This window comes from Thunnus maccoyii, chromosome 17 (assembly GCF_910596095.1).
Source record: "Thunnus maccoyii chromosome 17, fThuMac1.1, whole genome shotgun sequence".
In the NCBI taxonomy this organism is placed as follows: Eukaryota; Metazoa; Chordata; class Actinopteri; order Scombriformes; family Scombridae; genus Thunnus; species Thunnus maccoyii.
In genome coordinates this window covers 23,098,078-23,124,431 of record NC_056549.1, presented here as the reverse complement: position 1 = coordinate 23,124,431, position 26,354 = coordinate 23,098,078, and the positions used below count along the sequence as shown (strand labels likewise).

The window sequence follows — 26,354 nt, the reverse complement described above, 5'->3', positions numbered from 1 at the left end:
ATGACATTACAGCAAAGAGCCGAGTGATGGCTGAGTTATAATGATGAGCAGCTCTTTCGAAACTATTTACTGAATAAAGCTGAAACTACAGCATGCTAAATTGCCTTTCTCGGTTTTAAAACACACGCATGGCGCTCATGGGAAAGTTTACAGAGAACAGTTTCAATAATTAGACAAGCAAATGGACAAAAAGTACCCAATATTCATTCAAATAAGATTATTATCTCTTACTTCAGTGGGTCTTTAACCTCTTAATCAACATCTCCTAAATCAAGTTTTTGGTGGCTGTCTCAACAATTAGGTTAATTACTTTCAATTTAGCTACAGTGTAAGGTTTGTTTGAAAGCTCCTTTTCTTACCACATGTGAACTGCAATAAAATGATCCAACTACTAGGCAAGACCTGAGATCAGGAGCTACACAGTTCATTTACTTTTTTTCTTTTGTTTCAAGTAATTTCAGTCATGTAAACACTTTGAGGGTGCTGCTTCCAGATGTAAAGCAGCTGTGTCACATATTCCCACAGTACCTGAATGCAGCAGCAGACTCAGCTAAGAGAATGGAAACTGGGGAAGTGGATGAGAAGAGGTGACCAATGTCACATACCTGTGGGGAGGCTTTCACTGCCCTATTCTGCTCTTATGACAGCAGATATTTCATCAGCCTGAGTCATGATATTTCCAGGCTGAATTCCTTGAGAAATCTTTCTAGCATTGCAATGAAAGTATATTTACTCTTTAAATTATATGAGGTAACTGGAACATTGAAACAAGCCCCACAGGAAAAAAACATACATAAATCAGAATAACCAGCAAAGAAACCAAAGGTATTTAAATTTGACCAAAAGGTTTTTCTAGACTAGAATGAATGAAAAATAAGATATGACAAAAATAAGCTCTTTGCACCTCTCAAGATTAAAAAATTGACACATTCTGATGATGCAAATGATGGTGCGCGTCCCATCTCAGCTGCACATTCAAAACAAATAGTCTATCCAATTAAGTGAGTTAAGTCACTAAAGAAAACACACAGAAAAGCAGCTTGAAGGCTTCAAGTGTAAAGATTTTATTTCTGAGTGTATTCCACAGTAAACAGAAACCTGTTCTTTTAGGAATGTGTTATTGCCAATACAAAAGTCAGTAACGACGCACTTCAACACATCATGCAGGCATCCCACTAGATCACAGATATAGAACAAAGTGGAAATGGCTCCAAGTATTGGCACAGCTGACAATAACTTTCTCCTTCTTGTTAAATGTTGCCTTGTAATCTGCATTTGTGTTCAAGAAGTCATCTGAAACTCATTCATAGAGCAGCACACAGTGAGTGCAACAGCAGGATAATCTTACATTTCCAAAATGACAGTGATGCAAGCAGCGTGTTTCTTCCTCACTCATGATTTATTCCATAATTTCCACAACTTTTCTGACTATTGTCTCCTCTGAAAAACAGGCTACTACAGCACTTAACTCGTTACTTGTATTCTGATGATTATATTTCACATGACTGATCTTTTCCAGGCTACTTTTAAGAGACATTCATACAGTTTAGCTCATTAATAATTTCAGTTTTTCTAGATTTCAACAAATGATCTGTCAGAAAAAATAACAGACACCTAAAAGATATTCCTAAGTTGATGTGACAGCAGTGGACATGAAATGGGTCTTATAAAACTTGCAGACCAGGAGAGTCACAGAGTTGATAATGTGCTTCTCTTAATTGTAACACCAACAAGACCTGATATGTAATTAAAAAGTAGACAAGGCTTGATATTATGCAGATGAGGACAACAGCTGAGCTTGTTGGTGCTTCTGGTAGATATTAAAGATTATCCTTTTCTCTCACATCCAAATTGCGGCAGCCTCTTAAAGCTATGGAGTCCCAAAGTGTTCAAAACTACATAATTACATAAGACGTTAAAAAATAACCATACCAAATATGAAATATAATCATTAATGATTATAAAATGTTAAATCTGATTAATTTTATAATAAATTTCAATTTAAATTTTTCATTTCATTTTTTATTTCAAAATGTCCCTTTTCCGCAGTCTGTTTTATTTCAGAATGCAATTTTGTCCAATTACCTATGAATGCCACTTTTTCAGTCAATGAAATGAAAAACTATGTTATTTCACAATTTGATGTTTTATTACAAATTTTGTCTGTGTTTATTTGTGTATTTATTTGTTTCATAACGTCTCATTTATTTATTTAATTTGCACCACTTTGAGTTTCCGTACCGAGCTGGTTGTGCTTGTGAATGATATTTTGGCAAATTAAGAAAAGGAGTTCTTTCCTACGAAACAACCAGTAAAAGACCCACAAATGATTAGTTTAGAGGGAAACTAATCAAAGTGATTGTGTCTGATCTGCAAGTTTCAGTTGACCTACAGTACAGAATATAAAGTGGTAAAAACAAAAAAAAAAGGGAAGAAAACTATAAATGCACATCTCTTGTCACTAGTAAGACATCTAATTTAAGCCACAGGACATTAATTAAACATATTTTGGTTGTGTTGATTTTGGTCCTGAGAAACATTACAAATTCATCATTTTCATTTGGCACCAATCACTCTGTAATTATACACTAATACAAATTGCACAGTAAATACATTCGCCATTTGCTTATCGACTATTTCTCCTTAGATATTACAAAGATGACAAGAGGTTTTAGAATTTGTTTAGAAAAGAAAATTCATCACTGATCATATATAAAAAGATGGAATAAAAACTACTCTAGCACATTGTAATGAATACAAAAAGGTGCAAAAGTGTCTCTTGAAATGCACTTGTCTTTGTAGTTTCTATGAAGGAATTGTTCTTAGATTTCCAAAGGAGCTCGTCTAATAAGGTCTTATTACAAAGTCCAGAGGTAGTAAAAATGGCTCATGTAAACAATAAATGGAACTGCCATCTGGTGACACTGTTGGTGGACACACACTACCTGTTGTTTTAAAACTGCACTAGATTTACATGTGAATATACTCATCGTATGAAATGATTTTTAGTTCATGATGTTGTGATACTGAGAAGAAGAATACTAATATAGTGCAGCTTTAAAAACCAGTAGAAACAATTCGTAAATATCACAATGCTTAAATTAAACCAGTGAAGAAGTAGTTTGTATGACACAGATTACAAGTCGCTAAATCTAACCAGCATCATGTCCTCTGTGTTCCACTGAACCCATTTAAAGTCCGGTCACACCAGGAAGTGGCAAATTCATCAGCTCATCTACATGAAATATGTGTTTCTAGAGGCTCGGTGACATACAGCAGTGACTACTTGCAGTGCAGAACTAGTTGGTAAACATGCTAACGCTAGTCAGTCACAATAGCTCCCTCATCTTATTCCTATTTTCTCTGTTTTATGCCGTTTACTCCCAGGATTGTACATCATTTCATTAAAAAATAATAAAGATTGAGTTGGTTGCTGATGGGACAATAAATTCACAGTTTATAGGAGGTTAAATAATACAGCTAAGAAACTACAATAGCTTCCCCCCTTTTTAGATTCTATGGCTCTCTGTTGTTGCTGAATGTTTTGATTTCGCTGTGAAATTTTGTTCTTTCAAATGCTGGTGTGACCGGGCTTAAAGAGAGGCGTTTGGTTGTATTAGTTAGCCTACACTGAAAATGTACAGAAATTAACAGATGAAAGCGTCACACAAAATATTACATTCCTGATTTGTGCGTTTATAGTCTTAAAAGTGTATCAAAACAACAGTTTCAAGCCCTGGTTGATAAAACGGCAGCGCCTGAGAAAGGGAGAAACACCACTTTTCCTTGTCATCTGAAACTGTGAATATGGCTGTTTGTCAGCCCCCGAAGAACCAAAAATATACTCAAATACCTTTTTTTGTGACTGATTTTGTTCGGCACGGTGAAATCAAATGAAACTGACATGCCAGCTGGGTCCAGAAGTATACTGTTAGGTCTAATCTGTTTGGTCACTGTGTTTGAGTTCAAATACTGAGCCTTATACACGTAGAAAGATAATTGGAAACAGAAGCTTGGTGACAAGCCGGTACACTGCAGAAGCTCAGTATCTGGAAAGATTCAGTCAGACCCACAGCTGCTAGAGGCTGTCTGGTTCCAACAGCAGCCTCATTCTTGGAGCAGGATGATATCGACGTTGTCGTGGACGCCCTGGAGAAGCAACTCGCCCTGAAAGCTGATCACTTTCCTTTTCTTGGCTGCCTTCAAGGTGCCCACCAGCGCCTCGAAGATATTGGCACAGCGGTCGTCATTAAACAGCACCCCGAACTTCACGCTGGTTTGCCCATCAGCATCTGAAATAAGAAGTTGACAAAGTTATTTCCTAATAGATGGATTATAATCTTAAAGCTGCAGTAACTGATTTTTTTTTGACCACCAAACAAGCTGTGAACACAACACTGATGCTCTATCAACTGTTAAGTACACGTGCTAGTGCTAAGTAGCCTAGCTTAGTGCTAAAGTTCCTCTTTTTGTTACTATACTTCCTCCGCAGCTCAACAGGGAAACACTGTCCGAGGAAACACAAAGAGGGAATTTGATGCTAAAAAGACTGTAAATGTGGCAGATATCCACTTGATATGACTTTTAAATGTATTTTTGCACAAAATGACACACCATCATGGCTCCCCATTATTTACATAGAGAGCACATTTGAAGGGGATCTTTTAATAGCCGGTATGAACAGGAAGAATGATTACAGCAAGAAAAACCTCTTTCACTCTTCATATGAACACCTGACTGTTGTTATAAGACACACTTGAAAATTTGTGAACCTATCCTTTAATGTAAAACAATAGTAATTCAACCTAGAAGTAGCTTATTTAGAATCAACTGAAGGACTATGTAGTGAACATAAGCAGTGAAAGCCACCGGAAAAAAAGCAGCATCCACAAAAACAGAAAATCCAAGAGGAAACAGCACAGCAGTGAGCGCTTGTGCTGCATTCAAGACAAGTCGGCAGATTAAGAAACATTCATGCATGCCTAGCCTTGTTGTCACACCAGATAAAAGCGAATTACACCGCAGCTATTATTGTCACGTCACATATTTGAAGTGGTATGTTAACAAGTGAAACCAAACATAGAGTGTTTAGCTCTCTTTTTAAATTGGCTAAATCGACTGTGTTGATGTTTATATTGGATTTGATTTAGATGTAAGTGCCAGTGATCGTCGCTTTGCAGTCATTTCACAACCAGTTTTTTTGGCATACTGTTTTCCTCACACAGCAGGAGATATTGTAGCGGTCAGAAACCTCTGATATGATGTGAACACAGCATTGGCGCCAAAGAAAGAGACATAAAAGGCTCATCAATTTTTAACAATTTTCTACTGAGAGGCTGAAAAGAGACACAGGCAGGCCAAGGGACACTTAAACATTTATAAGAGTTATTTTAATGGTAAGTACGAGTACAAAGCGTGAAAGGGACCTGATTATAAAAGATTAAGAAGCTGATTTTCACATTTATTTTTAGGGCTTGAATGTCATATTTATACTGTGATAATTCAATAAAATTGGACTATTCAAGCATTCAGATACTCAATTTCTGTATAGTCTGTATAAATAACTGCATTGACTCCAGTTTATTTATGTTTCCAGCATTAGGAGTGGTGAGCTAGAAATACTGATCAACATCAGACGATTGCATGTTTATGGTTTATTAGAATTCACGGCATGAACTGGCTTCAAAACTGTTCAGCTATGCCAAAGTACTCCAGGAACACAGAGGATTAATCATGTCATCCTCCAGTATACAGAATCATAGCCTGGACTCACTTTTACTGCCAAGTCGCTGAATCTCCTGCACCAGCAAATTTATTTCATGAGGGACATCCATTGCTGCAAGAGAAGGGAACAAAACCAAGTGAATGAGACAAACATTTTGAAGAAAACAGATTCTTTGTTAGTTTGAAGGAAGTCTGCTGATTTCTTAAAAGCAACAATACATTGTAGGATTGCAGCAATTCTCTAGTACGTAGCACCACCAGGCCAAACTCTATTCAAAAATCTGCTATTTTAATGCTAAACATCACATTTCTTTCATTAAGGTATACTTCTCAGTTCAGCATATGCTTAACCTTTACTTAAGTAAAAGTACCAATACATCAATGTAACAATACTCCATTACAGATAAAAGTCCTGCATGAAAAATCCTACTACAGTAAAAGTACATAAGTATTATCAGCTTGATGTAGTTAAAGTATTGCAGTAAAAGTAGTGGTTTGGTCCCTCTGACTGATATATTATTATATATGACATCGTTAGATTATTAATAGTGAAGCATCAGTGTTAGAGCAGCATGTTACTGTTGTAGCTGCTGGAGGTGAAGCTAGTTTCAACTACTTTATATACAGTTAGCTAGTTTAGTCCAGTGGTTCCCAACCTAGGGGTCGGGCCCCTCCAAAGGGTCACCAAATAAATCTGAGGGGTCATGAGATGATTAATGGGAGAGAAAAGAAGAAAAAACAAAGTTCTGATACACAAATCTGTTTTCAGTTTTTGTACGTTATCTCTAATCTGAAGTTTAGAGGGAAAAATCACTATTTGGTGGAGCTGTTAACAACTCATAGACATCTGAAATGTGACCCCGACTACAGCTTTTAAAAGCTTGTTATATTATCCATTGTTATGTTATTCATCTGAAAAGTAACTAAAGCTGTCAGATAAATGTAGTGAAGTAGAAACTACAATAAAGTACAGTACTTGCGTAAATGTACTTAGTTACTTTCCACCACTGTGTTTAACCCACCATCAGCAGCAAAAATTTCAACCTAACCGACGTCATGTGCACCTAGGATAAACAATGATTATAATAATGTTGATTTAAATGAAGTTAAGTGCTGCTTGGTGATCAACTCTATGGCGAATTTTCCAAAAGAGGGTAGTAATTAAAATAAAGTCTTAACTTTTATTCTAACCATGATTACATTTGATTGTCAGCAAGGCAATCCCTATTTAACCTGATTAGTGAACGGAGTTTGGGGCTTGTATTATAACAGTATTTAATAGGACTGACTGTGAAGCCAGGAAGCAATGTGCAACGTAACAAGCTACAGCATGAACAGGGCGGACTATCATTCATGCGGAAACGCTTGATTAGCAGCTCCCAGCTAACCATCACAGGATACAAATGCTTGCTGTAATCCATGCATTAAAATGATCTATGGTCATTCTTACTGACGGGTTAATAAGTCACAATTCAACGACATTTTAGATGACTTTGAAATGGAAAATATTCCACTAAGCAGCAGACAGGAGCTGGCCGGTAACGTTAGCTTTAACGTCAGACAAATGATCCGCTGGCAGAGGACTGACGAGTTCAGACAGACAACCAGAAAAAAACGATTTTAACACAAATCCAGTTTAGATGTAACGTTTACATGTTATATTTACCTGACTGTCTGTGGTTCTTCTCGGTTTTAATAAGATGATGGAGGACTTCCTGATGATTCGGCGCCGGTGGTGGATAAAGTTGCTGCGTTCAAGGTTTGCTCGGAAACTTCCAACTCAAGTCTTTATAGGAATGACGTAAGCCTGGTTTTTGCTTAAAGTCCTCCTCCACTCAAAAATATTTTTTTCTTCTCGTTGCTTCAGTTGAATGTTTGAGCTTCACTGTGCAGAATGATGTATGTTCAGAGTTTGTCACTAGAAGGCTGTTTTCACATTCATCTGCTGAAAGTGGAAAGTTTCTCTGAGCTCATTGAAAATCTGATTTTAAAGGGCGGGCCAACAAGCATGATTTGTGATATCACAACTAGTTTGAAAGCCAATCGTGGTCCAATATTCAACTTACACAAGTGTGATGTGGAAAGTCTCCAGTGCACAAACACTGAGAATAGACTTTACAGTGAAGTAGGAGACATCTGGTGTTCAACAGGAAAACTTTAGAAATCAACAATATTTACAAATTCATATATTCTGGATTTTCAATGAAGGAGAAGGAAGAGATGTCATTTTAATGATTTTAACATAGTAATTATACTTTTTTTGTGGAAAAAAACATCTGACACACATTATTGTTCCAACCAGTGTGTTTATATGTTTTAATATATGTCTGAATGGAATCTTTACATAAACATTAACACACTGTCATGTAAACAAATGAAAGTGCTCACATGCTGAAACTTAAAGTCAAGATAACATTACCAACGTTTGACCCAAAAAATATGAAGCAAAAGATCACTTATTTGAAAAATTTCCAGATGAAATTGTCATGGCTTAGTAAGGAAACTCCACCTGCTAACGAAGGCTACAAGATGAGATGTATCTGAGAGCTCGGGATCATTTCCAATAAATGACCTTGTAGCTACTAACAGTTCTTTTTGTCAAATTGCTGTTTTCAAGCTCAATACTGAACCCTCAAGCTCACAGACACTTAAGTTATCACCCTTCCTACTCTGACAATGCATACACCTCAGTGACTGCACATAACAGATGTTTCCAACACACCAGACTTATTAAACATTCCTATAATTAAGGGATATGGCAGCAGGTTTCCTAAATGTTGGCTTTTTTGTTTTACCGCATTTGGGTCTGTCATTGGTCCCAAATTTCCTATTGTACTTGAATGCCACACGAATGCTCATCTGACTTCATCGTGACACAATACGATGCTTTCAAATGCACTGCCCCATATATGGCATTTTAGAGGTAGGAGAGATCTTGTGCTTATGGTCTGCTTCTGCAAACAAATTACCTTTTCTAGTGCTCCAAGGATGGCTGACACAGCCAGTTAAACAGATGTTCAATGAGTACAAAAGCCAAATCCCACTTCAAAATGCCAAGAGCTTTTGATACCAGGCCACCAGAACAAAATGTATGTGCTGATGAACCAACACCTAGAATGCAGTCACTATCATTATTAACACTTAAAGGCCCACCTAGTGCACCACATTACCCGATTATATGAGCATGTAGGCACTTAAAAGCACAAAAAACTCACAAGTGTGGATGTTCAAATGTCCCATTTGTGTACATTGTGAACACATTTTTCACTTTTCTGAATTGAATGGCTCCCAACTTCTTTTTTGTGTTGTCACTACTGACCTGTTTAGGAAGCCTACTTTTCCACATTTTTGCTCTCACACCACAGCAGCTCATCAACATGACTCAGATCCTCCTTTTGTCCATCATCTCCCTCATTACCTTCCTCCTCTCATATTTCATCTTCCTTCCCTCTCCTTCCTTTCTTGCTCTCTTATGCTTTCCTCCTTGTCTTCCTCACCCTTCGCCCTTTCTCCACCTGCATGCCATTCCTTATTACAATGTCCCTGAGACATTGTAATTGTCTCACCAGCGTGCTCTGCATTGTTGACTTCAGTGTTCCTCTGACTCACTGACTTTTACACATAATAATGCTGTCATTGACTTCATTACACTGTTTAGAAAGCCATGTCTTCCTGCAAAGTGTGCTTTTTAATCCAATATGATGTTTTTCATGCGTGATACATAAAATATGAAACACGTGTACTTTCATTTTAGTTTAAAAAAACAGGTAAAATAAAGGTAACTTGATTGTTTGAATGTAATTTGAAAGTTATGCTGTTTGTAATTTGATTGAAAAATATAAAATAATATTTTAGAGCCAGAACGATACATTGGCTTGATTGTCGTTGTTGTTGAATATTATAAGCCGATTTTACTTTATCAAAGATGTATAATATCAGTGAAAAGTAACAAGAAATTGCAGTACAGAAATGCCAAAGATACAGTTTGAGGTAATGTAGAAACTGTGCTGTTGTTACATAGTTTGTCCACTAGAGGGCACAGACAAGTTTGTTTTTTTCAACAGTAAAATGTCCCTCCATAGCTACATATCTTGGTCTCTAAGAAAATCAAAAAGATCCTTATATAAAAAATGTTTGTTTATGTTATGTTTCTTTAAATAAAATAAAAACAAATATCAACTAAAACATGGTTACTTGATTTTTATTTATTTATTTTTACTATCAATTTTCCATATCAGTGTCAGTCTCAAACATACTACCAATAGATTATGGCTCAGTAATTTATTGGCATTTGAAGCAGAAACATTGTAAAGTGCTGTGGATAAAAGCGTTATATAAATGCAGCCATTTACCATTTATTTGAATACAATTTATAATCAATTGTATATTATAATAATCAGACACAATAGAGGAACAATAGTGAGTGAAGTGAACCAGTCCTGATTAATATTTGTAAATACTTCATTGTCTGTATTCTTTTTCTATCAATTAACCCTCATGGTATCCGCGCAGCTTTTATTTTGATATCACTCATCCGGGTCCCTGCAGGCCATGCAAGCTCGCGCTGACTCGGACCGTAGCCTAGTGACGTCATGAGGCATCAAGCTAGCTACAAGTCAACGAAGACAAAACCGGAAGTCTTCCGTGTTTTTCTTCAGAACAAAAGCATAAGTGTGTGTTTTAAATGAATTTAATTATCACTGGATACAGGATAGAAAATAAATGTTGCTGTTTAATTATGTTTTTCTTCGCTAATTTATTTTTCTGATTATTTACTAATTAAGTACAGTGTTCTGTAAGAATTAATCTTGTAAGCAATTTGCATTAAACATTGAACATTTAGAGGGACCTGGATGATGATTAATGATTTGATGAGTTGGATTTTAGAGGGGAATGTTGCTTGTGGTCTTTACTTTCATGAAAACACATGTGCACACATGACCTTATGTCGGAAGAGAAAACAGAAGAACTACTGTGAACTTTGACTTTGGCTCATTATCAGAATATTTCTTTTCTAAAGTGGATTCTTTGTAAATAAAGACATGACATGTAAACACCAGATCACTGTAACCTGCTAGAGGGCCCTAGAACAAAAAGCAAAAAGATTAGTCTCCATTCAAAAAAATCCAAAAAATCACCTACTACTACTGAAAATGGACACCAGGAAGAGTAGTTATTGCCCAGACAACAACTAATGGGGATCCAAATAAACAATAAACTACTTATCCTCTCTTCCCAATAGGCCCCAATGATCCCATGCAGGTGGTAATTTGGTTAAAGAGAAATTTACGTTTAATCAAATTATCACAAACAATTTGGATAAAGAATACCGGGGGGGCCTGAAAGTCTGGGGGCACCAGGGTGGTTGAAGAGGCCAAAACTCCATCAACACTTGTAGTATGAAGAACAACTTTATTATGAGACCAATGCATTTTGGCTTGTGAGGCTCATCACGGAGAGTATACAACACACTACAAAGAACATTTAGAGTCCCCTCCACTCAAAAATGTGTTTTTCTTCTTGTTCCTTCAGTTAATTATTTGAGCTTCCCTGTGCAGAATGATGTATGTGCAGAGTTTGACACTAGAAGACGTTCTTCAAATTCCTCTGCTGAAAGTGGAAAGTTTCTTTGTGCTCACCTTAAATCTTTCAGGGGTGGGATTATGAGCATGATTTGTCACATCACAACTACTTTGGAGCCAATCCTGGTCCAGTATGCATCTTACAGAAGTGTGTTGTGATAACTTGAAGCCTCCATTGCACAAACACTGAGAATGGACTTTAAAGTGAAGTAGGAGATGTCTTGTGTCCAGCAATGTGGTAATTGTACTTTTTTTGTGGAAAAAACACATCAGACACATATTATTGTTCCAAGCCACTAAACTGGAGTCAAACTCCTTGCATCTTTAAATAAGACTGGAGTGGAAAAAACAGCATGGAAATTGCCCATTTAACCTGATTGCCAGCCATGAGCCATACAGGAAGACAGCCTGTGGAAATGTCACTACATTTGTTCTCAAAGAGTCATTTTCATTTAATTTTGCCAAAACAGTCAAATTTGAAGAATCCCACCGGAAGTCTTCTGTCAACTGAGTGGCTTGACAGTGGCGGTAGGAATGGCGGCTATGATTACTAGAGGAAGGAACCCAAAGACCCTGAAACTTTACTTCTAGCGGCCCCGCAGAGGAATTCGTCTGCAGCGAAACGCAGAGGCACCGTCCCCATCACGGATTAACGGGAGAAGACGTGTCGTAACGTGAGATTCTCGCGGTAGATCCAGACGGAGGAGGCGGACGCACTAGTTAGCTGAACGTTAGTGCCGCTGACTTTGATTCAAGGTAGCTGTTAGCTCGCTGCACTACTAGCCAGCTGTTGGCTAACTTACTTGGCTTGGCTGGCCCAACAAGTTCACTGAAGTGAATAAGTGTGTGAAAGCATTCCTTATTTGACTCGTTACATGGTGATCAGCTCTCTTTAGTATTCGGGACTGTTACAGAGAGTGGGGATCAGACGACGCCAGTTCGACACGGCGAACATTGTTGCTGCTAACGTTAGCTAGTGCTAAGTTGGGATCCTGAAGTCTCGCCCATTTTTTGGATCCTGCCCCAGCCATTGGCTTACGGGCTAATCAACAGCCAACTAGTCTGCTTTTAAGGTTCGACTGGTGCCACAATGGAAAGTCTAACGTTGAGTGATATCGAGCAGAAATATTACTCGGATTTGTTCGTTTACTGCGACACGGACAACACCAAGAAAGTGGCGTCCAACGGGAGAGTTCTTGACCTTTTCCGGGCGGCCCAGCTACCCAGCGAAGTTGTCCTGCAGGTAAGCTAGCGACATGAACTGCCAGCTTTAAACTGTTATGGTTTGGAGCCCAAGACTGCACCCAAACGTAGCCGTGTTCATGTGTGTTTTACAGACTTGCCTGGCTGTCAGAGCTTGACCTGTCAGTCAGTTAAGCTACGGTTAGCTGTGGTGGTTAGCAATGCTGCGCAGCAAGAGACACACCTTCTTCTGGCTAGTGTTAGCTTCCTCAGCCAGAGACAGCCACTTAGTTAACCTTAGCTGTACATTTAGTCTCTGTTTGACATCTTATACACATAAACAGAAGCTGGCATGTTTTCTCTGCAGATATCATCTTGTTGGCATGTGTTGAACAGCGCCTAATGTGCACAAGTTACACAACCTCGCAAATCTTGCCCTTTGCTTCAGCTCCCTGCCCACTCTTTCCTGTCTTCCGATTCAATCAACATCTGCTATTTAGTTCGCCACCGGGTTGAACTGCAGACCCAGTGTTGCAGTGTCCACTTGTCAATCTGCTATTTAGAAGTTACCACCACATCTGAAATACCCTTTTATAAATCCATGTCTGAGGAGACTTATTTCTGTCACAATCCCTGTAGCTATGTGTTTAACCACAGATGTATTTTGCTTCCTGTCAGATTGCAGTGGAGCTGCAACGATTAATTGATTAGTTGCCAACTATTTTGATAATCAATAATGGTTTGAGGTCATTTTTTTGAAGAAGAAAATTTCCAAATTCTTTGGTTCAAGCTTCTCAAATGTGAATATTTCCTGGTGTCTGTGGTCTTCTGTGACAGCAAACTGAATATCTGTGGGTGGTGGACTGTTAATCGGGACATAACAAGACATTTGACGTCACCGTGGGCTTATGGAAAACAGTGATTGACATTTTCCACCACTCTCTGACACTTTATAGACCAAACCACTAACCAATTAATTGAGAAAATAATCAACAGATTATTCGAAAACAACCGTTAGTTGCCGCCCTAGATTACTGTGTTGGTTATTACGGTCACACCACACATGATGCCATCCGGTCCCTTCCTTGCTCTGTCTTCAAACTGTTGAGTTGTCAGTCGCCTGCTAAACGGCAGCAGCCCATTCTTGTGACTCCTGGTCTCTCAGCAGGCCAATATTTGCAGTTTGTGAGTCAGCATCCTTTTCAAGGTCAACAAGGGGAGCTGTGTGGTGGAAGAATTAAGCAGTGTTGTAATCCTCCACTTTCAAAATGTACACCGAACACTGTGGTGGTCTGTGAGAGACACACATACACACACACACAGCTAGTGTCGTGTTGTAACAGGCTGAGTAAAGCGACGGGTGCTTTGTATCCACACATACACAGAATAAGTCCTTTGTCAGCAGGAAAGGGATCAGTCAGCTGTGGCGGGCTGTTGGTGTTGTGTCACTTGAGGAGTCACCCTAATGTTATGAAGTTCAACTCCCTGGGTATTAATTGGTGTCTACATACTGCTCTTTTTCATGCAGCCACACTTATGTGAACTTATGTGCACCTTTCCATACAATTTATATTTTCTGTCGGACCGTCCCATCTACCATGTTAGACTAAGCCTGCTCAGCATGATGTCAAGTACAACAAAATATCTGATAATCAGGCTTATATACTGGTGAGACCCGCTGATCATCTGCCAACCAACAGAAGAAATGAGACTGTTGCTTGTGCCTGTTATGTGTCAAACTGTATCACAGTAAGTATTTGGACAACTTCAGTGCAAAATATCAAGAGTTTACAGTATTGCTTGTGTCCACTGATAAGAAAACAGTTTAGTCTATTGTTTTTTTGTGTGTGTATGTGTGTGTTAGATTTAACAAGACATACAAAATACAAACAAACTCACAAACATGGCTCCAAATCCCCTCCGTGTCCCACCCACAGGACCTTACTTGAAAGGAGTAGGTAGTAGTCAATTAACAGAGAAAGAAAGAAAATGAAACAATTAAATGAACATATAAATAAATACAACATAAAATAACAAGAGACAATGTAAACAATCCTGGCTTATTCAGATGACTAATGATGTATCAGTTCTGACAACATTTTTATATCAAATCTGATACAGGCGTTGACAAGGTGTCCATAGAAGGGTTGCCAAATCTTTAGAAAGATGTTGTATTCATTTCTGAGAGAATATGTCATCTTTACAAGTAGAATGCAACTATTCATCTCCAAAACCCATCTAGCTATGAGGAGATGTGAATCAGACTATCATGTCATTGCGATACACCTCCTGGCAATGCATAAAGCTATTTCTAACAACTTTTTTTTGAGAGTTTCTTGAATGAGCACTAATGGTTGTAAGATTCCCCAGTAAGCAAATTTGCGGATCCAATGGGAAGGTAAATCCTGTAAGTTTTGTCATAATGTCACAGAGGTCAAACCACAAGGTGCTAAGTTTTGTATATGACCATGTACAATGCAAGAACGAGCCCACCACTCTACCACATCTAAAACACATGTTTGATAACTTGTATTCATGCAGTCTCTGTGCTGTGAAATAGAGCAGTGAAGAACGTTATTATGGATCGATGGTTTAGCTTACTGTTAAAGGAAACCCTAAATGTTTGTTTCATTACGTCCACGTCTTTCTAAGGTATGAATTGTCACATACACACATACACCCCTCCTTCGTGCTCCTTCAGAAGCCCCGCCCCCCCCAAAATCCATTGACGCGCATTGCCACGGCGACGACCGAAAGAGAAATATGGCGGACTCCAGAGCGATGCTTCAGCTGTAGAGTCACTTCTGTACTTCTCACTTTATCACGAGTGGAGGAAAAAAAATGTGTCTCTCATGTGAGCACAATAGTCCATCCACACTCTCCGCCTCTCTGCGGCCTCCTCACATCTCACTCTACCTGCGTTCAGCGTCTCCGTCCGCAGAAGCAGCCGTCTGTCAGCTGCAGCTCCTGGTTGTGCTGAGAGGACAGCGGCCGGACGAACCGCCTTCACTAGGATGACTGACAGCAGAAATATACTGAACCAAAATCATTTTCATGTCGGCTCCATGGGAAGAAATCAACTGTGTTTGTATTTATTGATTCATTGATACGGTTAATAAGTTGAAAACACATATACAGCGAGATATTTGTGTGATTGAAACAGCTGCCTGCTCAAATTATGTTTCACTAAATGTGACGGAAACAGATGTGGGGGGGTCTCTGTGAGATTCTTGGATTCAGTGTGAATTGATACATTTAATAAAATGGAAGTGTATCTGTTCCGTGAGAAAACATCTTTTTATGTGAATTGGCCGAGTTCTCTCTCTCTCTCCAGTTCTCCAGCCCTCTCCCACCATTCAACGAGGGCTGGAGACGGGAGACTGTCATGTCCCCGTACAGACAGCTGCTCTGATGACTTCCCCCTGTCCTGTGCACGAGCACCAATGCCCCCTGTTGCTGATTGGCCCGAGTAGTGTTGCATGGCTTTCTCTGAGCCACTGTGTTTGCATGCCCATTTACAGAGCCAGTGCTGTGTATGAACACAAAGAACGGACAGCTAGCGGGACTGTGAGGAGATATTCGCTGAATTTGACAAAAAACTGTGTTGGAGTAGAATCGCTGACTTTACTTTTTTTAATATCAGATTAATCCGAGGTTGTTAACTGTTTCTTCCTTGTCTTCGTTTGCGGTTGTGGTTTAGATCACAGAGCTATGCGGAGCCACTCGGCTGGGTCACTTCGGGCGGAGCCAGTTCTACATCGCTCTGAAGCTCATTGCCATCGCCCAGTCCGGGCTGCCCCTGAGGGTGGAAAGCCTCAACTCGGGTGAGTCGATGACAGTTGAACTTTTTTTTTTTTAGCTTTTTCTTACTGCAGAGTCACCTCTCACACCAGCAGGAACAGATTCAGTACCATCATATGACAACCAGGTTCTCTGACAAATGCCACCAGATTTTTCTGTTTAGCTTTAATCTTGTTGCGTATCCAGCTTGGCAAAAATATTTAATATTTTAGAATTATAGCTTAATATTTTGAGGTGCTCATGGGACAGGAAGCAATGAGTAGTTGAGAAGTTTTTTAGTGTCAAGCTCAGAAGCATGCAGTCTGTGTTACCTAATGAGATCTGGGAAAATGATAGAACTAAACATAGCATAAAGTATACATTAGAGCTGGGCAATATGGCAAAAGATATGATCACAATAATTTTTTCCATATTGATCAATATTGGTATTTATCACGTCATATGTCATTTTATAATGCTGCCAGTTTGAAGAGTATCCTGATAACGACTGAAGCCTGAAGAAACCAGAGAGTTTGTTAGTTCAACTTTAGAATATTGTTTATTAACATCAAAAATAGAATAACATAATGTGAACATTTGTCTGTGCAAACATGGTTTGGTTTAGAATATATTATGGGATAAAAGAATAGCCTAAATTTAATAACATCTTAACATTTAACTTTGCAAACATGCTTTATCTGCCTTAACAAAACAATACAAGTTAGCTCGCCTTGTAACTTATTAAAACAAAGAAAATAAAACTAAAAACTGTGATTACTATCACATCAAATGTCTTTGGCAGGACAGCAAACATGTCAAATATTTATAGAGGTTCAACCAAGACAAAAAAAGTAAACAAATGGATCAAGATATTATGTTCTGGTTTAAATCTCTCAAATGTTTTAGAGGTAGAAATTTGAGTGAAAGTGCAAAATTGTAATCCAGTCATTATGGTACATCTTTTATGTGTATATATATATATATAGTATATATTCAGCTGTAACCTCTTCATTTATCTTACTGATTACATTATTTTCTGTGCTTAGTTCACATATCATTAGATTTGCTAGTTTCCTTTATGAAACAACACCAGTGTTAGTGGATAACTAGCCTTTTTTTGCTACTCTGTTTACAAGCTTTGAGCTTAGCCTAGCTTAGCTTTTTGCATTTGCAGTCAAAGCAGCCTCGTTAAAACGGTAGCGTGTGATGATGTGACTTTTTTTTTTTCGGCTAATGTTACTTTAGTCGAGATGGACACTCCAGATGGTTGTAGCCCTGCTAATGATAGCACTAGCGTAGCCTTGTTGGCTGCGGTAGGAAATGGGCCAAAAACTGCAGTCTGACTGGCTGTCGTCATGTTTATATCTGCTGTGTGATAGGCTGTTAGATCTATCCATATCGAGTAAAAAACTGTCCAAAGTTTATCATCATTATCGACATAAATGTTTCTTGTGATCCCATATAAAGATTGTTTGATCGCCCAGCCCTAGCATATATTATTTGACAGCAAACTTGTGGTTGCAGTAGTCCAACATTTGTATTACTAGGTGACTAACAATAAGAGTTTGTTTCAACTGGTTTTTATTTAACCAAGCTAAATACAGTGTGTAGTCTAAGCCCTGAAGGGTCTGACTGCAAAGTTGTGTTTCTCTCTTCTCTCAAATAAGCCCTTTACTACTAAAAGCAGTTACTTGTTTGGCCTGAAATATTGCAACATAAAGTTGCTGTAATGATTTCATAATTTGATAAACAATATAAGGAAGCACTGAGGCCACTTCCTCTTAGCAGCATGGACATGATGTACAATGTCAAGGTCATTAGATTGAACTTTAAAAAAAGTATTTCTCTTAACATGAAGGAGAGGATTAATGCTGTCTCAGAAGTAGATATAATAAATTAGTTTTATACTTCAGGCTGCAGCTGAGATGCAGTTTGGTTTACATTTTGTGCTGTTTGAGAGCTTCAGGTCACCTTGGTCATGCAGTGATACTGAGTTGTTTTTCTGTCAAAAGCCATTTCAGGAGTTAAAGCTTTCAAAGGTGAATGGTCAGCATCCAGAAAAACAATTTAGAATGTGGAATATGAGTATAATGTTGATTCAGTGCTCTCTAGAAGACCGTTCATAGCACATGTCGGTCCCGTGTTTCTGCTGCGTGCATTTAGGTCTGTTGGGTCGCCACGCATCGGATCTTTTTACTCCGAAGGCGTCCGCAGCTTGACTGCAGATCATTTGTTCAAATGTTATTAGGATCAGGCTGACAAATTAGTGGGTGTTATATGCATTTTAGTACATTATTCATTTGATGAGCTCAGTAGCTTTTCTCTTTCAGTGGTAATTGGTCTCAGTCTTGTGTAATAAGAGTAGCATTGCCTCACATACTTCAATATAAGTTGACCACTGTATTCCCATTCAATTATGGCCAATAATGAGAAGCCAATACGACTCATTTATGTCCAGCACTGTTTAGTATAACACTGCAAATTTTTAACCACAACTTTTGATGATGCACCTGGCATTTTTGAGTCCATTTTGTTGTTTGGTGCTTTTTTTTTTTTTATTGTACCTGTGGTTAACTGCGAAATCAGTTATCTTCCTTTTTAAATGTCTTCATAATACACATTTTTATTTATTGATTAGCACATCAGTGTTATGGCCACAACAAAAGATTTGGCTCAACCTTGTGACCAGCAACATACAAAGAGGAAGCCATACCCAAGGACTAGTTTAAAAGAAAAATGATTTTATTTACAAAAAAATTGCCATAAATTAACCAAAACTATGGGAGTCTGGAGGTCTGGTCAAACAAACCTAACCCTAACAAAAAGATGAGGGAACCATAGCAAGGGCCTCTTTTTCAACTGTAGAGTAAGCACGCTGATGACGCTTGAAGTTTTTTGGAGAAGTAGGACACTGGGTGTTCTACTCCATCAGCACCATCCTGAAGCAGAACAGCTCCTGCACCAACTCACTCAATTGTCAGTTTAAATGGCTGATCAAAGTTAGGCGCCGCAAGCACAAGCATTAGTCAGCAGGGTGTTAATCCGCTGAAAAGCATGTTAACAACTGTCAGACCACAAAAAAACTGAACTTCTGGGCTTAACAGGTCAGTTAACGACGCTGCGATGACAGAACAGTTTTTGCAAAAACCCCCCTGTAACAGCCAGACATCCCAAGGAAGCGGCGCAGGTCTCGTCCAGAAGCAGGAACATGGAACGTCAGGATTGCCTCCACCTTGGACCGGACTGGACGCACTTCACCTCAGCCCACTACTTTTCTCAGATAGACCACAGTTGCTTGACCAAAATCACATTTTGCTAAGTTAAGCGTCAGGTTGCTCAAACACCTCCCTTATCTGCTGGATGTGACTTTGCCAGGAATCAGAGTATGTTACCAAGTCATCTATATAGGCTTCATACCCAAGAAAGATAAGAAATCTCCTTAGCACGGTCAGTTAACAGGACTTGCCAGTACCCTTTAAGCAAATCAAGTTTGGTTACATACGAGGCACTGCCAACACAGTCAACACATCCATCCACAAGCTGGAACCGGGCTCAGCAATCCCGCGCATGTACTCAACCTCTCCTCTAAAACGAAAAAACGCTCGTCAGGATTAACACGATATGCATGCCGTTTAGTCGGTGGTGAGTCACCTACATTAATATCATGTTGCAAGACTGTCGTGCATGAAGGTACATCAGAAAGCAGCGGCTTGTGTGACAAAATCAACTACATGATGTCGGCACACTGAGCTTCAGGGAAGTGAGCTGAGTGAGAATCCTCCCCTGTACCGCTGCTTTGGACAAAACATCATCATCCTCTTGAAAAAGTAGAATATTCTCATCAAAAGCAGGTGATCTCTCAGATGAAGGCTGCTGAGCCTGTGGAGACACGGTTGCATTAAGTTCTAATTCCTTTAAACGCAACACACACTTAGTCTCTTCTTCAAGTCTTCTTACCTCAAGATTACAATCAATATCCTACTCCTTTAGATCTAGACGACGCAACTCTTGATTCAAGCTCTTTTAATCTCACCTGTTCAGCAAGATTTAGCAAGACTCCTCAGATTTAAGGAGAAGTAACCACACCCTGCACGCCCACACCAGCTGACAACAATCCTTCCCCCACTGAAGTAGACACCAGCTGATCCTTTATTACCTGTGTCTTGCCTCGCCTGCTGATAGGAATGTCAAACCTTTCCACACTAACACAATCCTCCAGATTAAACTCCATTGTAGCACCAATTTGGAACGACAACGCAGGACCAGTTACTAACAAAGCAACTCAAAAGCAGGAAACCCACTACCCCGCTGCCATCTAAGTGTTATAATATTCCAAAAATAACATGCTGGCATTTTATTGTACACACCAAGAGAAATCCATTGTGCAACCAAAGTGGTATGGCAAAACCAAAATAACAAAATAACACGCACAGACTAATCAAGAACACAAAAAACGTCTCCGCATACAAAGTGATACACAAGAACAAACACGCACAGTAAACCAAAGAGGATCCCAAAACACCACCTATAAACAGGCAGCCACACTAAACTCCATTAACAAAAGCCTAAAGGCACAGCACACAAATAGTAAAACTACATCACCAAACCCACACATGACAAAAACGCTGTGTTTGACGAGTTAAAGCCACAACAAAAGAAACATTTGACTCAACCTTGTGACCAGTAACATATAAAGAGGAAGCCACACTAGAAGATTAGTTTTTTTTTAGTTTTTTTTTTTTATTTGAAAAGAATTGCCACAAGTTAACCAAAACAGAACAAAAAGATGGAGGAAGTCTGGGCCAACCACACAATGAGCCAACCCCCCTCAAACTACTAAACTATCCAAACAGTGTGTAAATCAAACTGACAAACAAAGCCGTGAAAACTGAACTAACCAGACCTCCATCCTCAAAACGGATAAACACAATAAGGAGCAAAAGAAACAAAACTCATCAGCAAATAACAAAGAAATATTTCCTTTAATCCTCCTGAATGAATTCCTCTTTCTCCAGTTAAGGACCTGCCGCTGCCCAGGTTCGTGGTGGGGAAGAACGAGGCAGAGGCGAGGCACGCTGCTCTCTACCAGGACTCAGACAGTCAGGGGATGTACCCAGCCTCTGCCACTGCAGTAATACCCAGACCACCAGGCAGGGGTCACCAGAACAAGAAAGGTCCCGCCTCATCCACCACGCTTCCTGTCCATGAGGTCATCCAGCCTCTGGCACCCAGCGTAGAAACACAGGTGTGTAATCCTTGTATCTGTGTGCAGGCTTCTACTTAAATACTGTCGTTTTATTCTTGACAATGTAAGTGGGCTTATTTTTGTCTCTTTTCATGATCTTTATCTTCACTTAAGTAACAAAAACCATTATATACAGACATTTATAGTGTAAATAAGGATATAGAGTTGGGCTTAGGGGAGATTTATAAAGACAAAACTGCTTTTTTTCCCCCACAATTGGTACTGCTAAGAACATTAAATATGTGTTTATTATTATCTATCTTTTGGAAAGCATTTTTCACTCCCTTTTTTATTTCCTCAGATGACTGGATCCAGCAGTTATTAGAGATAATGCTGTTGGAATACTGCTGTGTTTCCTGTTTGATTGCTTATTGCTCAAATGACTCTCTAAAGTTTTCTTCATCAGCAGTGTGTTTGCCGGCCATTTATGTATGTAGTCTTCTTCCTCGAGTCTATTTGCATCTATTGTGAAATGCTGTTTTTCCATTCAACGCGCTGCGTGAAAACAGATAAAAAACTTATTGCATTTACTGGCCTCCTCTTGGCTCGGATGATTGAAATCTTATAGTATTTGAGGAGCGATCTGAAAGTTAACACCCATAACAGGAAGCCATAATCAGACCGTCGTGGCTGCACTGCTGCACGCTGAATTTTCTGTTTCTTCGTTGTGTGTCAGATGATGATTTGAAAGTGTTAAGATATCCGTTCTTTTTAAATGTCCAGTTGTTTACATTCCTTCTAAAAAAAAAAAAAAAAAGAAAATTCATACATATTATGTGTGTTTTGATTTGTTGTACATCTGTTAGCAGCCTGAACCGACGTCCCCGGTGGTCTCCCCTCACCAGTCGCCCCCCACCTCCCCTCCCTCCTGGAGGAAACACAAACGGCAGCACAGCGGAGGAAATCCAGACAGACAGGCGGTGGTGGCTGCAACCGGAGCTGTCTGGACGCAGTTCAGAGAACCACAAACAGGTAACATCCTCTGACCTGCTGGGGGGGGTAATAACTATCCCTTAATATTAATTACATGAGCATCTTTTATGAATTAAAGCCAATGGGAAGAGGCCTCAAGGCGAATGATGTTTGGCCTCTTTTTGGGAGAGAGGAGTGTGTTTGTTTTTTTTGAAGTTGAAAAAATATAGGATAATGCATACCATCTACAACATTTTGAGGATTAGCGCAAGGAAGAGGAAAGGTTTCACTTAAGCAAACCACTAATGACAACAACAATGACTGGCATAATGGAAAGAAAACATAGTGTGGAATGAAAGTTGCTACTAGTTGTGACTTTAGTGAGAAAGAGTCAGAATATGAAGCAGTTTATGATGCTTCCTGTTCTTTGCAGCTTGTACATACTGTAAATCATGTTTGCTTAGATCGACTGTTGCAATTCTAGTTAGTCACTAGAGGAACAAAGTGAACATCACATGACCTGCAAAAAAATCTCTGTAATCTCCTCCTAATAACACTTACAACACATTTATTTGTTTTGCATATGTTATGGCACATCACCGTACATTTACTGTCCTCCTTCCAGCTCCAGTGTCCGGTGACGGGATGTGGCCGTCGCACTCGCCCCCTCTTCCAGGACAGGAAAGTTGGGTCAGTTTCACAGCAGACACCCCGCCATCCAGCACGCTCCCAGCAATGCACCCCTCATCAGTACAGGTAGGGAAGCCTTACGCTTGCTTTATGATCTCGATTCTAGGGCCACTGTCAGACCTGCATCCGGTCGAATGAGACTCTGGTTTGTTTTCCCCTTGATGCATCTTGTTTGGGCAGGTCTGAACACAGCGATCATACTCTGGTGCGGACCAAAACAACTGCACCAAAAACAAACTCTGGAGCGGTTTGTGGGGGGGGGAGTTTACCAACTCATCCACTGATTTGAACCAGAGAAAACAATCTATAGGTCTGAAAACGCCGTTAGCCTCAAATCAAACCAACTCACGTCTTTTTCTTCTCACCAACATACACTAGCGAGTGAGAAGATCAGCTCAATCGTTACCACAATAAAAAAAAAAAGTAGAATCTGTCTTTGCTCAACTCGCTTAGAAACTCACACTACTAGTCGTGCAACAAAGTAGTTCAAACAGCCGTCAAACGGTGTCAACAGCTCATGGCATGGCAGAAACAGGGTCTGTGGTGACAAATATGATTACATGTTGCTGAGTCATTAACACCCGCTGATCAAGAGGAGATAATAACAATTAGTAGTGAATACAGATGAACAAGTTACGAGAATGACTGTGCACAGTATTATGACTCTATTATGGCTCATCAACCTCTTTGGTCAGATAAAAAGTGCCGTCTCATATTGCACACATTAAGCATGATATGTTGTACAAACCGCAGTTGTACCTCAAACGTCAGCCAACGTTTTATATCTGTGCTTTATCTGCTAGACTCAAACTGAAGTAACTTGTTTGTTTCTTACATTATTATTATTATTTTTTTATTCTTAAATACTATTACTGAGCTAGGAAGTTTTTGATCCAATAAAAATAAAACCTTTTGCTGTGCATTTGTACCACATTTATGAGCATTCTTTACAGTTTTAAGTGTCCAAACTGAAACTACTGCAAGCAAATCAGGATTTTATTATGCTTTATTTACTTTAGTGTATTGCTTCTAATCAGTGCTGTAATTGTCCCGCGTTGCCTCTCTCAGGAAAGCACAACGATACGAACGGTGGCCTCGGCAGCGACGACCAATGAGATCCAGCGACAGTCCAGCGGCTACGATGATCCATGGAAGATAACGGACGAGCAGAGACAGTATTATATTAACCAGTTCAAAACCATTCAGCCAGACCTTACCGGCTTCATACCTGGTAGGAAAATACAAAAAACACATATACACACACACAAAAAGAAGCAGCTTTCTGTAAAAACAAAGTCATTTAATCTCCTTCCTGTCCATGTGTTGCAGGTTCAGCAGCAAAAGAGTTCTTCACCAAATCAAAACTACCAATTTTAGAGCTGTCACATATTTGGTGAGTCTCGGCTACTCTGATGTTCACTTTTGTCATTTTTGCTTACATGTAAAATAGATATAGATATGGAGAGCCAGTATTGGACATTATGCAAGAACCCTTTAGGATCATCTTTATTCTTTTCTTTAAGTAAAAATAAAAACAAACTCAGAAACTGGAAGCATGTCTTTACTGTGTAGTCTCACAAAAGGAAGCTACTGATGCATTAATACGTGAAATGAAATGGAGAAAGACTCACATTCCTTACATTTGAGAAGTTATTGCCAGCAAATATTTAGGATTCTACTCGATAAGTTTGTTTAAATTATTTATTGAAGAAAATAAGCCTCAGCGTCTGACCAAGTCAAACCCTAATCTACCAAGCTGCCGTTGCTTTGAAGGGGAATAAACGGTTCCTGGATCATTGTACCGTTAATTACTGCATATCAAAAACAAGCTGTCAGCTCTTGTTAGCATTCTCTGGCTTATTTGCGTAGGAGGAAGCCTCAACTTTGGTTGTCACAACTTGTTTTGAGCAGGACTCGTCGCTACTAGTATCACCGGCTCACAACGGCGCTAAGTGTGAAGTCGACTATGTGAAACGCTACACGTTGTATTCAGCTGTAGTGTGAACATGGAGTTTGTCTGTCAATGCATACCGATGCTCCCCGAGCAGGTGTCAAGTTTTGTAACAATGCAGTGAAAATAAAGCCCGAGTGAAGGTCTTTATGAACATGATTCCCCTTTTTCTTTTGCAGCTAGCTGGTTGTTTACATTGTGCTTTGTCCAGACTGCAGACTCACTGCCTAATGTGTGTTTTCAAGGGAGCTTTCAGACTTCGATAAAGACGGAGCGCTGACCTTGGACGAGTTCTGCGCCGCCTTCCACCTGGTCGTAGCCAGGAAGAATGGTTACGACCTCCCTGAAAAGCTGCCCGAGAGCCTGATGCCAAAGCTGATTGACCTGGATGACTCAGCAGGTACGCTGCTGCACCCGCTCTGTTATTTCTTCCCTTTTATTTCCCGGCCTCATAAAACCTGTAAGGTAACAAAGTTGTCATTGTGTAGAAAACCTGCATCTTACTTATGTGATGGTTCAAGTGAGCAATACATTTCTGCTGCCGTTTTATAATGACATCCACTCATCAGCTGACAGTCACAATAAGCACGATTATTAAATATGACTTGACATCCAGTTTGTTTACTCTAGATATGTCATAACAGCATTTTTGGTCGTGGAGCTCAGTGTTCCTAGACACAGATTGTCAAATAAAACATAATTCTTTGTTTGTTTATTGTTGAAATTTAGTGTGCGTGCCAAAAATGTTCTGTTTTATAACTGCAAGTGTTGACTTGAGTATTTTATCCTCTGAAGAACAAGTGCTTTACAACATTACTCCTTGAACCTTGAACACAGAAATGGTAAATAGGCTAAACGGATGGTGATCTCACCGGCAAAGCAGCTCTAGTATTTCATGTTTATGAATAAGAAAATAGTCCATAACTGTCTCAGCTCCCTCCCTACAGAGCTCTGTCCTATCCCACCTCATTTTATAATCAAAAATGGAAATATATTTCAAACATTTAAAACGCTCTTTTATTTTTTTCCTTTGCTGATTCAGTGACAAACCAGACCCTCGTATTTAACAGCAGTGACATACTTTTAAATCTGTCGTTTGATCAGTAAATCACTCGCAGGAGGAAGTTATATCCAGCGGCACTAAATCCTAATAAGATTCTTTTAAAGTAGGACGACAACTAACGATGATTTTCATTATTGATTAATCTGCAGATTATTTTCCCAATCAGTTGATTAATCCTTTAATCTATTAAATGTTTGAAAATGGTGAAAAAATGGCCTTCACAGT

The 26,354-nt window shown here is 39.3% G+C and overlaps 2 protein-coding genes across 4 annotated transcripts in view; one reads left to right on the top strand and one right to left on the bottom strand.

The window, feature by feature from the left end:
* Window positions 1-1,040: 1,040 nt before the first annotated feature.
* abracl (ABRA C-terminal like) lies at window positions 1,041-7,498 on the bottom strand. Its single transcript, XM_042390529.1, has 3 exons — window positions 7,391-7,498; window positions 5,774-5,836; window positions 1,041-4,292 (listed from the first exon to the last, which is right to left on the bottom strand). Exons 2-3 carry the CDS (start codon window positions 5,832-5,834, stop codon window positions 4,108-4,110), a joined length of 246 nt encoding a protein of 81 aa, XP_042246463.1. The 5' UTR covers window positions 5,835-5,836; window positions 7,391-7,498; the 3' UTR covers window positions 1,041-4,107.
* A 4,307-nt stretch (window positions 7,499-11,805) lies between these two features.
* Window positions 11,806-26,354, top strand: part of reps1 (RALBP1 associated Eps domain containing 1) — a 21,321-nt gene continuing 6,772 nt past the window's right edge. For 2 of the 3 annotated variants that reach the window (XM_042390596.1, XM_042390594.1), the window contains exons 1-8: window positions 11,806-12,549; window positions 16,189-16,312; window positions 21,284-21,513; window positions 22,320-22,485; window positions 23,051-23,181; window positions 24,184-24,346; window positions 24,445-24,508; window positions 25,312-25,466. In XM_042390596.1, the coding sequence (XP_042246530.1) occupies window positions 12,397-12,549; window positions 16,189-16,312; window positions 21,284-21,513; window positions 22,320-22,485; window positions 23,051-23,181; window positions 24,184-24,346; window positions 24,445-24,508; window positions 25,312-25,466 (1,186 nt within the window). In that variant the 5' untranslated portion in view covers window positions 11,806-12,396. The remainder of the gene's footprint in view (window positions 12,550-16,188; window positions 16,313-21,283; window positions 21,514-22,319; window positions 22,486-23,050; window positions 23,182-24,183; window positions 24,347-24,444; window positions 24,509-25,311; window positions 25,467-26,354) is intronic. The other variant, XM_042390595.1, reaches the window with a different exon arrangement.